Consider the following 13,188-nt stretch of genomic DNA (forward strand, 5'->3'; position numbering starts at 1 on the left):
TGTGTACCTCACTTGGGATTTTTTATTTTTTTGTTTTCTGAAAGTTTTATGATGTGTTGAAACTCTGCGTTGTTAACTCCTTCAACCCTTCCCTGTTGCTTGTGGGCTTTTTCTCTGTTTAGCTCTCCATATTATTGTGCCTTTTAAGCTCCACTTGACTGGTTTTATTCATCAGTTACTGAAGAGACAATACCAAGAATAAACTTCAGCCTTTGTACCATTCATCTCAGTGCAGTGATCTTTTACAAGGAATGAATAATGGTGTTGTGATGCTTTGGAAATTAAAGCAAATGCGTACCAACCACTGAAACACCTATTTTGATGTAAGAAAGCTGTGGGAGAGGTCAGCAAAGAAGTAATTGACAGATGTTTTTGATAATACTACCCATGTTAGCTGGGAGACAGTACATTTGGTGACTTGGCAGGCCTGACAGTGAACTGGGACCCTTGTTGGATTACCTGGGCAGCTTGTGTTCCCGGGGAACGCTGACTTTTTTTCCATCTCTAGAAATAAATGTGTGTGAGTGTGTAAAACTGAAACTGTTTGGCATGTGCATTTCTTCATGACTCTTCAGGCAAGCCACTACTGACACAGTCTCAGGAACATAGTGTGGTGTGATGGGCTGTACACATACATTTCTAAAGGCAAAGATCTTCAGCTCCAACGCAGGCCTATTTTTTTCTGTCTGTCATTGTCCATTGAGTCAAGGTGAGACCATACTCCATTTCATGAGTGAGCAGTGCAGTCACTGAAGGTTTTCAGTGGCACAGGGCAGCTGTTCAAAACAAGATGGTATTTATTAGTTCTCTGTTATGGCACGTAGAGCAAGGCCATGTTTGGGTTGCAGAATTAAGCTTAAGATGGAGCCAGTGGGGAATGAAACATCCTTGGATTTTTAAACATATTGGATATCCTCTCTGTGTCCCGATGTGTGAAGCCCTTGCCACAGCCTCATACTTCAGGATACTCTTTAAATCTTTGTTGACGATTTGGATGAGGGGATTAGGTGCACCATCAACAAGTTTGCAGATGGCACAAAGTACAGGGGGGAGTGTCTATCTGCTGGAAGGCAGGAGGGCTCTGCAGAGGGACATGGACAGGCTGGAGAGATGGGCTGATTCCAATGGGATGAGGTTTAACAAGGCCAAGTGCTGGTCCTGCACTTTGTCCATACCAATGCCAAGCAGCGCCCCAGGCTGGGGACAGAGTGGCTGGAGAGCAGCCAGGCAGAAAGGGACCTGGGAGTTTGGAGAGACAGGAAGCTGAACATGAGCCAGCAGTGTGCTCAGGTGGCCAAGAAGGCCAACGGCATCCTGGCCTGGATCAGGAACAGTGTGGTCAGCAGGACCAGGGAGGTGATTCTGCCCCTGCACTCGGCACTGGTGAGGCCACACCTTGAATCCTGTGCTCAGTTCTGGGCCCCTCAGTTCAGGAAGGATATTGAGGTGCTGGAGCAGGTCCAGAGAAGAGCAACGAGGCTGGTGAAGGGACTCGAGGACAAGTGCTACAAGGGGAGGCTGGGGGAGGCTGAGGGAGCTGGGGTTGTTCAGCCTGGAGAAGAGGAGGCTCAGGGGTGACCTTATCACCCTCTACAACTCCCTGACAGGAGGTTGGTGTCAGGTGGGGGTTGGTCTCTTCTCCCAGGCAACCAGCAGGAGGACAAGAGGGCACAGACTCAATCTCTGCCAGGGGAGGTTTAGGTTGGATATTAGGAAGAGATTTTTTACGGAGAGAGTGCTCAAGTATTGGAATGTGCTGCCCAGGGAGGTGGTGGATTCACCATCCCTGGAGGTTTTCAAGATGAGACTGGATGTGGCACTTAGTGCCATGGTCTAGTAGCAATGGTAGGGGTGGACTCGATGATCTTTGAGGTCTCTTTCAACCTGGTTGATTCTGTGATTCTATCGTTCTGTCTGCAGTACTGCGGTGGTCAGAGTCCTGCCTCCTCCAGCTTTTGGTGCTGATCTTTGATCACTGGAATCTTCTGTCACCTCCCTGAGGTGCTCCAGTGGTTCGGGTTCTATGACATGTATACTTATACTTACTGTGGGAAATACTGCTTTCCTAGGGAAGAAATCATCTCATTCATGCCTGCAGGTAGCAAAACACAGTATCTGTTATGGATGCCCCAGCATGCCATATTGTCCATGTTTGCTGTTTTGTCTGTCTTGTGATATCCCCTAGAGCATTTGGCAGTGGTCAAGGTACCAGCTTTGGAAGGGTGGGCTGGTGAGTTTATGACCAGATTTGAGAGCTCACGTGCTCTGGTTAATGCCAGTCTCAGTGCAACCTGCCAGCAAGATTATTGCAAAATGTTGAGTTTGTCAGTCAAAGGGTTTCCTTGGAGAAGAGGATGGCTTCATTATTCTCTTTGTTTGATGATGCTGTCCTCTCTGGCAGAAGCTTTAGTTCTGGACCTTCCAGTCCCAATAGAGAAGCACACCTGTGTGAAGTTAGGTGGTATATTGGGCACATTGCAGCAGGTATTTTTTGTCTTGCTGGATGGCTGAGAGGAAGAGACCATAGCCACGTGCAGTTGAGATACCTTGTCCACTGTTTGTCAGTGACCTAGACCAGCCCTTACAGTTGCTGATTGTTTAGAGCACACAGATAAAAATAGACTCTTTCATTTATATATGCAAACAAGCATGAACCAGGCTGTCAATCAGTGCTGTAGTTGGATGCTTATGGGCCCAAGTGTGGAAGGTATGTGTGTAAATTGTGCTACCACCCTCAAACCTGTCTGTGTCTTCAGATGGGGTTTGCAGTGGGACTGGGAGAAATTAGTCCTGCTTGAAAGAGTTGCAGGACAAATGTGGCTATTAGATGGCAGAGCTAAACAATGGTTGGATAGCAGGAAGGGCTGAAGCACTCCTAGATGTCTGTATGCTTATTACTTGTAAACTGTACCTTTGTTGCCATTAATTATTTTCAGTGAAATTAAGCACATGTCTAGGTGGTATTTTCCTTTGTCAGAATAAATATTTAAATAATTGTCACCTTTTTCTTCCATAACATCCATAGGGATTTTTCTCCTCATTTTCTGACTCCCAGACTTAGAAGGTGAGCCCTTCTTGGGGTGCCTTCCTTTTGCATTCATTTGGGACATGTGCATTGATTGGTATGCAGGTTTTGGTGCTAAGTGTGTTAATGATTGCTGGATGCCCTTGATGTGGAGTATCATTTTCATAGAGTGACATGTAACTACCCTTTCCTCTCTTGTTGCAGGCAAGTGGGACTTCAGTAAAGTCGATCACTGCCTTGAAGCTTACAGGGTGAAATCTTCCTTCATCCACCTGGAACATTTGTATTTATTCAGGGAAGAAAAAAGGAAAGCAGCTTAGCTTCTGTCTGACATGCAGGGAATTTTTGTATTAATTAATCATGTGGTATTTCCTATGGCTTATTGCAAAAAAAAAGACTTTTTTCATGTCCATTTGCGAAAACTGTGTAATAAATAAGATGTTAGAGTAGTAGTCAAACCTGCTTCAGTTGCCTAACGTGATGCAGTGATGAAAAGTCAATTGTGGGTTAGCTTCCAGAGGACTGAGTGATGATTTTTTGTAAAAAAATATCTTTTTATTTCTCCATTAAGGCAGCCTTTCTGGTTTTTTTTTATGAGTGTTGGACAGTGGTAGGAGTAGGCTGATAGGTTTAAACCTGTTTCAAGATTAGCACAGAGTGTGTTGTAACACACATGCATCAAACAATAAAGCAAGGCGTGGTAGATGTGTTGTGGATGATGTCCAGCTTTGTGGATGACTCCTCTTCAGTGGACATGAGACCTGTGGAAGGTCAAATATGTTTTAGAGGTCCTGCCAGCTTCTTGGTTGCAGCTGATCCCTGAATCAAAACTGGGTGAGAGAACCTTAAATCGAGGAAGTCTGTTTGTTCCTAAATAACCTGATAGGTTTCCCTGTGTTTGTGAGGCTGGCTGTGGGTAGACTGTCATTGTGTTTAGGCATGTACTTGCCTGCCTTCTACGATTTTCAGACCAGGGTTTTCTTATGCAGGAAGTGTTTTAAAACTAAACTGGGGGTCTGTGCACTCGTCAGAATGTCTTTGCATTCAAATTTGCCCAGACCCAATGTTTGTGTGTCACCGTGAGATGAATCCTGTCACCAGAGTTGTTTTCTGTTTCTCTTAGAGCAAATCGGAGCCCTGGCCGGGCAGCACATTGTGCATGTGGCCTGTGGTGAGTCTCACAGCGTGGCTCTCAGTGACCAGGGCCAACTCTTCTCCTGGGGTGCTGGCAGTGATGGACAGTTGGGCCTCACCACTACAGAAGATGCAGTGACGGTACCAAGGTAAGCATGTAACAGGTTCAGGTTTCCTTAAGGCAGCTCCTTGGAGGTAATACATTAGGGGTTGCTCCCCTTCCAGCCTGGGATTAGTGGGAGGGTCACTAATGGAGCAGTAATCAGGCACTTCTCATGTAGGGATGTAAGGGTGATTCCTTCTCCTTTTCAGTACTGTTCCGGTTCCCCCGAGCCACCCAGGACTCAAGTCCGCTGGAGTTCTGGACAGGACAGACCTTTTGCCTGTGGGTGGTCGAGGCACGGAAGAGAAAATCAGAGCCTATTTGGCTTCCTCAATGAAAAATGCCACAATGTTTTGTACAGAACAAGGAGGTACATGAGGGAGGACTCAATAATAGAAATGCTGTGTGTGAGACCCATCTCTATTCCAGTCCCTAGGAAGATAGGAGGGATGTGTCCAGAACAGGAAAAAAAATGATGTGGCTGAGTGAAATGGCACTTCAGCTCTGAAACTCCTGCTGTGTTACCTCTTAGCAGCAAAGCTGCTAACTAGCCTACTGCAATTCTGAATAGTGAATGTTGCTCTGAAAGTTTAGGATAGTGCCCAGTTTTATTAATTTACTTATTTAATGTATCTTACCTGTGTCTGATAGGCTTGAGTGCAAGGGTGTATAGAGGGTGGTAGGGGCATAGCCCAGTGGCAGACACCAAGACTCCTTCACCCAAAGCAGTTCACAGATGACAGGTCTCAGCTTACCACTGTAGTAATGGTAACTGGTCCCTCTGTACTTCATGGTGTTTTATCATGCTGTGTTAATAACAGATGTAGTCTGTCATTTGGTCTGCCACTGCAGATTCAGTGCAGACTGGAAGTTTGAGACATCTCTCTAGGATGGCTGTCTTTGTTGAAACAGTATTTAAAGGAAGAGTTTCAATTACAAAAGATTGATGTTTGAGCTGAAGGGGTCTGTGGGAAGACAATCCTGAACTTGCATGTGGTTCTGATATAACGGAGATTGGCAGGCTCACATGTTAGTGTGATAGTGCCATTTTAAAAATAACACTTTTGTAAAATAACTTGAACCTTTGACATGCTATTCTCTGTACAAAGCACTGAAGAGGTTTTGGTGCTATAACTCATGGGAACTGCTAGGCCTCTGACAGCATGAAAAATGTCAGTGCCTGAAAAAAAATAGTGAGAGAGACACACCAAGAAGCAGCTATTTTCACCATTTCCAGATGGTTGGATTCAGTGTCACAGCACGAAATGTATTTGAATTAGTAGTCAAGTGTCTAAAGGTCTCCACAGATTTGCATCTATTATGTAGGGATATGTATCACCTTCAAGACAGTTCCTCAGCCTCAAAACCATAGGCTGTGTGTATATGTAAAAGAAATATCTGGGTGGAAATCATAATTTTTGTCTAAGGTGATACTGATCTTATGGACACAGTCTAAAATAGTGTCGTCATCTTCAGGTTGATAAAGAAATTGAACCAACAGACGATACTGCAGGTTTCCTGTGGAAATTGGCATTGCCTGGCTTTGGCAGCAGGTACTGTAACATTCATTATTAATTACCAAGATTTGTGCTGTTATTTTGCACAGTGTCCAAGACTACATATTTCTGCATAATAAATTAAGGACATCCCATATCCTGACTGCTTTCAGGCCAAATGGATGCTATAAAATGGAACAGGTACCGTGAATATGGAGGAAGAGCTTTTCCAATGCTGGCAAGAAAGAAAACATTGCACACAGGCCACCCACTGTTTCACTGGTGAATGATGGCAGGGACGCTTAAAAGCTTTCCATCTTGATGTAGAAAAATGTGTGCAATTAATTTCTTTTTGTTGAAATTATCCTTGGCTATTACTCTTCTGTGTGCAATATGTGGATTCTTCTTTGTTGCACTGTGTAAAGTGCAGGTTTATGTTGTATTTTGCACTTAATTGCTTGTCTGTTTATTTTCCTGGTGGCTTCAGGCTATGCTTTTATTTTGGCAAAGAATATCTTGCTTGATAATTTTTTTTTCCCAGTCATGAGGCTTGGGGTGGGAGTGACGCCTCCAGCACCATTTCTTGTTCATTTTGAGAAACTCACCATACTCTTTCATTCCTTCTTTCAGATGGCCAGTTCTTCACATGGGGGCAGAACAGCTATGGTCAGCTGGGCTTGGGCAAAGAATGTCCCTCCCAAGCCAGTCCACAACGTGTCAAGTCTCTTGATGGGATCCCTCTGGCTCAGGTTGCTGCAGGTGGAGCCCACAGTTTTGCCCTTTCTCTCTCAGGAGCTGTGTTTGGCTGGGGCAAGAACAGCTCAGGACAGCTGGGACTAAGTGATGAACGAGGTATGAAAATTATTCTCCTAGGTGAAAGAAGATTAGACTACTTTGGCTTAGTGTCTCTTGTTGCATTGACAGTGTATTTTTACTGAGTGGATATGTAACACTCAGTAACTCTTCTTGGGAGGAGTGGGGAGAGGAACGGTCTCTGTCTCTACAGGCTTTTCATACTTGGTAGGAACAGAAATACATTTTTTTCTGCTTGTGGATGTTAGTGGAAGTGAGAAGGGTCAAAAAGGAAGATCATTATAAAGTGTCAACATGCAGTCACTAAAGGAAGTGCTCACATTCTTTCTCCCTCTTCTCAAAAATGCTTTGTTCATATTTTGTTTGAAGTTGGTGTGAGGCAAAGGATCTCCCTGCAGGACAGCAGACTGAACCCATCCCCTCATTTGCCCATGTTTTTGACCGGTGAACTAGAAAATGCTACATAATTATGGCAATACAGAATATCTCAGTATTTTGTTTAGTTCATTTATTGTACAATTCGCTATACACATAGGGCCTATGGTAGTTTTTTCAGGTGCCCGTGTTCAGTGAAGTGTGGTCATCAACAAACTTGAAGATAGGTTTATAAATGAGGCTGAGGAACAGGTATGACATTGCTGCTAGTCTGAAAAGCCCAGATCTCCTCTACTTGTTGTTCACACATTCCTAACCTTCTGCAAAAAAAAAAAGAAAAGCAAGTGGAAGATTCAAATCAACCTCTATTGTTTTCTGCATAGTTGCTGAGTAGCTTTAAATATCTAGGCAAGCTTCTGAGTGTAGATGTAATACCTAGCATGCACAGATAACTTACTTTCTGTGACTGAGTACAGGAGGTGTGAATGTTATGTTGCATAATGTAGTAGTATATAAACACTGTACCTTGCAAGGGAGAATGTACACATTTTGTGTGCCTGTAATGGAATGATGCATTTTGACAATCCACCTTACCAACTGAAACATATTTAAAGCAATTACTCAAAAAGCAGCCTGTAGTTTAGCAAAGGAGACTAATATATTGTATGCATAATTTTGTCTTGCTTCACACTTTTAGAAGTATGAAACACACTTGTATAACTTCTAACATAATTTGTCTTCTCTCAAAAAATGCTATAGGTCTATTCTCTTGTATTGTAATGTAAACTAGAGCTGATCTGGTATAAGAGCAGCCATGTTCTTGCCATGTAGATTGACAGATAAATGCCTCTAATTTGAACAAAGCTGCAGTTTATGTGAGAGGCTTTGACATGGGGCTAATTTTAAATGAGCATAATAGGCATCTGCTCGTGGGGTGGTGCTGGCCAGAGATCATAGTCTGCTTATGCCTCAATACATGGCTCTGTAGTAAGTGCGTGGTATTTATGGTAAGTGAAGAATGGTAAGACTGTGTGAATTATACTTTGTGAATGTGAGCAGTGAAGTCTACAAACATGGGTATTCTGCAGTGCTGTTATTTAAACAATTATGCTGTAGAGATAAGTAGTGTTGTTCCTGTCAAAATAAAGATCAGAGTGCTAAAATAGAGAACAAAATAAATGAAAAATCTTATCTCAATTCTAAATCCATGAAATTGTGACTGTTTTCCTTTCACTACCCAGAAAATAAAGCACCTTACAAATCCTTAGGTGAGAATCTTAAAAAGCAGACAACTTCTATGGGTAGGAACCTTATTTTCTTTTTGTTGGTATGAAGTAAGCAGCTTCTCCCCTTAATATCTAACTGTTTTAGAGTGCCTACTGCTCCTTGAAATGCTTAGCTTCTATTTTTACATCACTAGAACATGTAACCTTGCTTACCGTATTCATCCCCAGGAGAGACACTTCTACTGATTAGAATGTCAGAGTGAAGGAGAAAAGCATTACTTAATGGTTGGCAGTGATTAGCCTTTGCAAGCAGGAGGATCTTCTGCTTAAAGGATGACAACAGAAAGGAAGGTTAGGTATTTAAATACGCATTGGGATTCAGCTTGTCTGGTGTGTTGCGCAAGTGTCTCCCACATGTCAGGATTGTTCTGTGTGGAAAAGGTCTAAGCAAGGTTTTGAAATCAAATGTTTGCAGTCATCACTGAGGAGTCTGAAATGGAGCACAAAGCTGAAGGTGGATGTAGCTAGGCTGCATTCATCGTATCTCCCGAACAGCAAGTGCATGTTGGGTTTATACAAGTTTCTCAACATTTGCATTCTTGCTCTGGACAATTTTGTTTGAGTCAGACAAGTCTTTTCAGAACTGGAGGGGAAAAATGGCAGTGAAGTTCTCTCACTGAAGTGTTTTTCACCACGGTTGTTAAAGCCTCCCTTGCGCTCACAGGTTGCGTCTGAAAATCAGACTGTCAGTGGTTTGCTTGAATATGTAAGTTTGTGTTTATGAAACAGCTACTTTATATTCTGTATCTTCAACGCAGACAGAGAATCCCCTTGTCATGTGAAGCTGTTGCGGTCTCAGAAGGTTGTTTACATCAGCTGTGGAGAGGAGCACACAGCAGTTTTGACAAAGGTAAAGATGCTGACCTGGGAAACCTGGCTGCCCGTCTCAGTAGTTTCCTGGGTAACAGTAGAAAAGAACAGATTGACTTGGTGCATTCCTTCTGATCCCAGTAGAAGAAACTGTGTGGAAAGTATAGTGTAATTATTTATTCTGAGATTCATTACCAACATGATCCATTACTGATTTTGAAGATCTTAATAATCTGTGGCAATGAATAGCAACACTCAGGTGAACTGCTTAAAGAAATTGTCATTGTGCAAAAACATTAATATACTCACATTCAAAAGGGTGAAAATATCACTTTGATGGTCAACAGTGATGCTGTGCATCAGAATAAGATGGAAGCCAAAACAAAAGTGTTTTAAAAAAACATTAGCTGTCACTCACAGCATTTACAAGAGGTTTTCAGTTCTGATTCTGTGGTGCCAGTTCCAAACCTGCTGCTTCCACATGGTGTATAGTTAGTGGACAGAGGACAGGACTAGGATTTGGAAGGTTACTGCTCAGTTTTCGCTTTGCCTCTGCCACTTCCTGTTTTGCTGCCTCAATGTTTTCTGCTGTAAAATGAATTGGGATTCCTGTGGGAAAAACAGTCGCAGTCTTTTTGATCAGCAGCTGACAGAGATGAGTGTAAAGGATTGGCTACTTAATCATGTACCTAAAGATAATTCTGTTAGTTTCTGATGGGTGGCAAGGTAGCTTCTTTGGAAGCTGCATTAGCAGAACCCGTTTCTTTTCCGAATCCTTTGGAAATTTCCAGCAATCTCTGCGTAAGCTTGGGCTTGTACTGAAAGATGAGTTGGAGACATACTGCTGGGTTATGGGCCACTAAATGGAGAATATGCTGTTTGATTTGCTAACAGAGTGGAGGGGTGTTCACGTTCGGTGCAGGTTCCTGTGGGCAACTGGGACACGACTCCATGAATGATGAAGTGAACCCCCGAAGAGTTCTTGAGCTAATGGGCAGTGAAGTATCCCAGATTGCCTGTGGCAGGTAAGTCCTGTGTACAGTCAGAAATTTTTTTTGGTGAGGTTAATGTTGATACTGAGTCATGCGAATAGAGGGAATAGGCTTGCTTCTGCATCCCATGTGTAAAGCTAAATTAATTTAAATTTCACTTTCTATGAGAATTTTAAGGCCCTCTAAAGGAGATTGTTTTTTTAACTGGAGCTGTACCTTGTGCTGTAACCTGTAAAAGATACTTTTCCATCTTAATAATTGAGCAGGACTTCAGAGCAGCATACCTTTTGGTCACAAGTTTCCAATCTCTTTCATGAAAAGTGAGTTGATAACACTGGTGCTGTGTTGCCTTTTGATATACACAGGCTTAACAAATGATTAAGCTCATACTGTGAGCCTGATACCAGCTGTATGTTGGCACAAGCTGCTTTGTCACTTCCACCTAAAGTGCTCCGTTCCATAAACTGGTGCCATGAGGTGGCAAAAACTGAGCATTAGTGCTGGTGTAAAGATGCTGCTTCTCACCAGCTTCTGGCCTAGAGGAACCAAGAATAAGTTTTAGGCTGCATAGTTTGGTTTTTTTTTGTGTGTGTTTTGGGGTGGCTTTTTTATTTATTGTTAAACAAGGCCCAAACTTTGTACCCATCTCTTACAGACATCACACTTTAGCCTTTGTGCCTTCTTCAGGAATGATCTATGCATTTGGCTGTGGAACACGAGGACAACTGGGAACAGGGCACACTTGCAATGTTAAGTGTCCCTCTCCCGTCAAGGGTCACTGGGCAGCTCACAATGGGCAACTATCAGGGAAACCTGGTATGTACTATGTGGAATTTGGAGTTGCAAATGGATGTAAATAGTTTCACTTCACCCATGACTGTCTAAAAATATCTTAACATTGTTCTGTGAAAGTTCTGGAAATCATAAATGAAACCCATCCTCTTGTCCGAAATGTACTATGGAAGTTACTGGGTGACCTTTAGCTCGTTCTGTTAATGTGTGCCATCTCCCTTTCTCTTTTTATGGCCAAGCTCAGCATTTAGCAATCTTGAGACTTCATGAAATTGTACTAATATGGAGTTCCAAAGGCTTTGTTTTCTCTTTAAAGCCCCTATTGTAGTTAAATAAAGACAGCTTTTCCTTCCTGTCAGGCCCTGTGTACCTCTCAAGAAAGTGCTACAGTTCTTGAGTTCGAGCTGATTTCAGCCTGGCCTTCAAAGGTCCCAGTTGCTCCTTGTAGTTGTACAGTCAAGGGCAGATGTTGGGGAACAGACCCAGTAGGGACTTGCATTCATCAGTCTCTAACACAACTGCGTCTTTCTTCAACAGATGCCTGTAAATATCACATTGTTAAACATATCTTCTCTGGAGGAGACCAAACATTTGTGCTTTGCTCCAAATATGAGGTAAACCAAATGAAGTAGCTTTTCAAGTCGCTTCCCTGTCCCAGCCTTTAAGTGCATCTTTTGTTTTTGCTAAAATCTTCAGAAATCTAAGCATTGCTTTGGAGTCCATTTTGCGTTACAAACCTTACTAGTTATGGCAGTTGTTACAGGGATTTCCAGCTCTTTAGGAGTGGCTGAAAGTCGCCTTCCTTTAGAGGCACACCAAAGCCTTTGGGAAGACATTGATTTCAGTTTGATCAACAGAGAGAGGAGTCCAGTCTTTGCAGCTTGGAAGTGAACGACTGCTTTCCACCTATGACACTGGAGTCTGCATAATTAATGTGTAGGGCCATCAACCACATACACTGGGATTTTGTTAAGCTATGCTGGATGGAGGGATGAATGCTGAATTGTTTTTTTTGCATCTGTCTTATTTCTTTCAAGAAGTGTTTGACATACACTTTTGAGGCATGGAAATGGGTCTAGGTTAAATGTACTAAGCCTGCAGTTATATATGGCAGTATTTAAGAGGGCTTTGGTACATTTAGAAAATCATATTTTGATTTTTTTATTTTCCTCTTTTTAAAATTTATTTGATGATTTTTTTCCCATACCCGTTCATGCCTTCCTGTGTGGACTTTTTAGTAATGCCAAAACTTCCTAACCAAAGCTTTTCAAAGACCACACTAAGGAAGCTATCAGTTATATATTAAAATAGAGATTATGGATAAGAAGGAATTGTTTTACAAGCCTTGTCTTTGCTGAAATCTGTATCTTCTCACAGAATTCCTTGCCTGCTGATGATTTCCGGACCATAAATGAAACACGTTACACCTGTTTAATAAATGATGAAACTATAGATGTCTGGAGGCAAAAGCTTTTAGAAAAGAACAGTTCTAATTCTGTCAAGTAGGTATTGTGACACTGGACAAGCCTTTTGTTGACAGTTCTATTTAAATGATTTTGTTGGCTTCCGTGCCATGGTTTCATTTGAAATTCAGCAACCTTTTCAGGTGTGGTTCTTGGTCATTTCCAAGGGGAGGACAGTTGCCAGTCACAAGGCTGCCAGGTGAGAGCTTTTGAGTAAAACCAGAGGAACCTGAGGCTGCCTCAACATTGCAAATGGTGGGTGGGAAATGGATTGTAAAGTTGTTCTTTGTAGTGTGCTTAGAGTTCATGAAAAGCAGCAAGAACTTGTGAACAGACTTAAGTTTCTTCCCCAGTGTACCTGCCATGAGAAGGGCAGAATAGGTGGAAAGGAGGCAATGCTAACACTCCTCCTTTCAAAGAGGGACATTACATGATCCTGAATGAGCTGCTTGCCCTCTCTGCCTCTAAAGGGGTGATGCTGGCATTGTTTGCCATAGAAGAAAGGGAAGAGACCTGAAGAGATTTGCTGTGTCATCTGTTTGTAACCCACATCTCTGTTTTCTTTTGTCCTCCTGCTGCAAACAGTAATGTTGTTCAGATACTGTCCTCAGCTGCCTGCTGGAATGGAAGCTTCTTGGAGAAGAAGTAAGTGGCAAACTTCAGAAGTGTGGCTTTCCCCTGAGGCAGACTGAAATCCCTTTATTTCACTCACTGATGCAGTGGGATTTGATTTTTCTGATCAGATTGGAGACAGAATCAGAGAGTATCCCCTAGAGAGCTGGGTGGTCCTCTAGGGCGGACCCCAGAGCTGGGTAAGGAAGGCAAATGGTCTAAGAAAGTGCATGGTGAGTGTACTGTAGATGGCACACATTTCTTGGAGTTGTCACAACTGTTATATT

The 13,188-nt window shown here is 42.6% G+C and overlaps 1 protein-coding gene across 1 annotated transcript; it reads left to right on the plus strand.

Annotated features, from left to right (window-relative positions):
- Positions 1-4,148: 4,148 nt before the first annotated feature.
- On the plus strand, positions 4,149-12,938 carry LOC103805132 (probable E3 ubiquitin-protein ligase HERC3; the record flags this gene model as incomplete). The annotated part of the gene is made up of 9 exons (XM_009077767.1): positions 4,149-4,308; positions 5,739-5,815; positions 6,389-6,610; positions 8,991-9,082; positions 9,937-10,067; positions 10,690-10,850; positions 11,364-11,440; positions 12,204-12,328; positions 12,875-12,938. Coding segments are annotated over 9 exons (1,109 nt in total), but the record flags the coding sequence as incomplete, so codon positions are not given.
- Positions 12,939-13,188: the final 250 nt, after the last annotated feature.

This window comes from Acanthisitta chloris, unplaced genomic scaffold (genome assembly GCF_000695815.1).
Source record: "Acanthisitta chloris isolate BGI_N310 unplaced genomic scaffold, ASM69581v1 scaffold44076, whole genome shotgun sequence".
In the NCBI taxonomy this organism is placed as follows: domain Eukaryota; kingdom Metazoa; phylum Chordata; class Aves; order Passeriformes; family Acanthisittidae; genus Acanthisitta; species Acanthisitta chloris.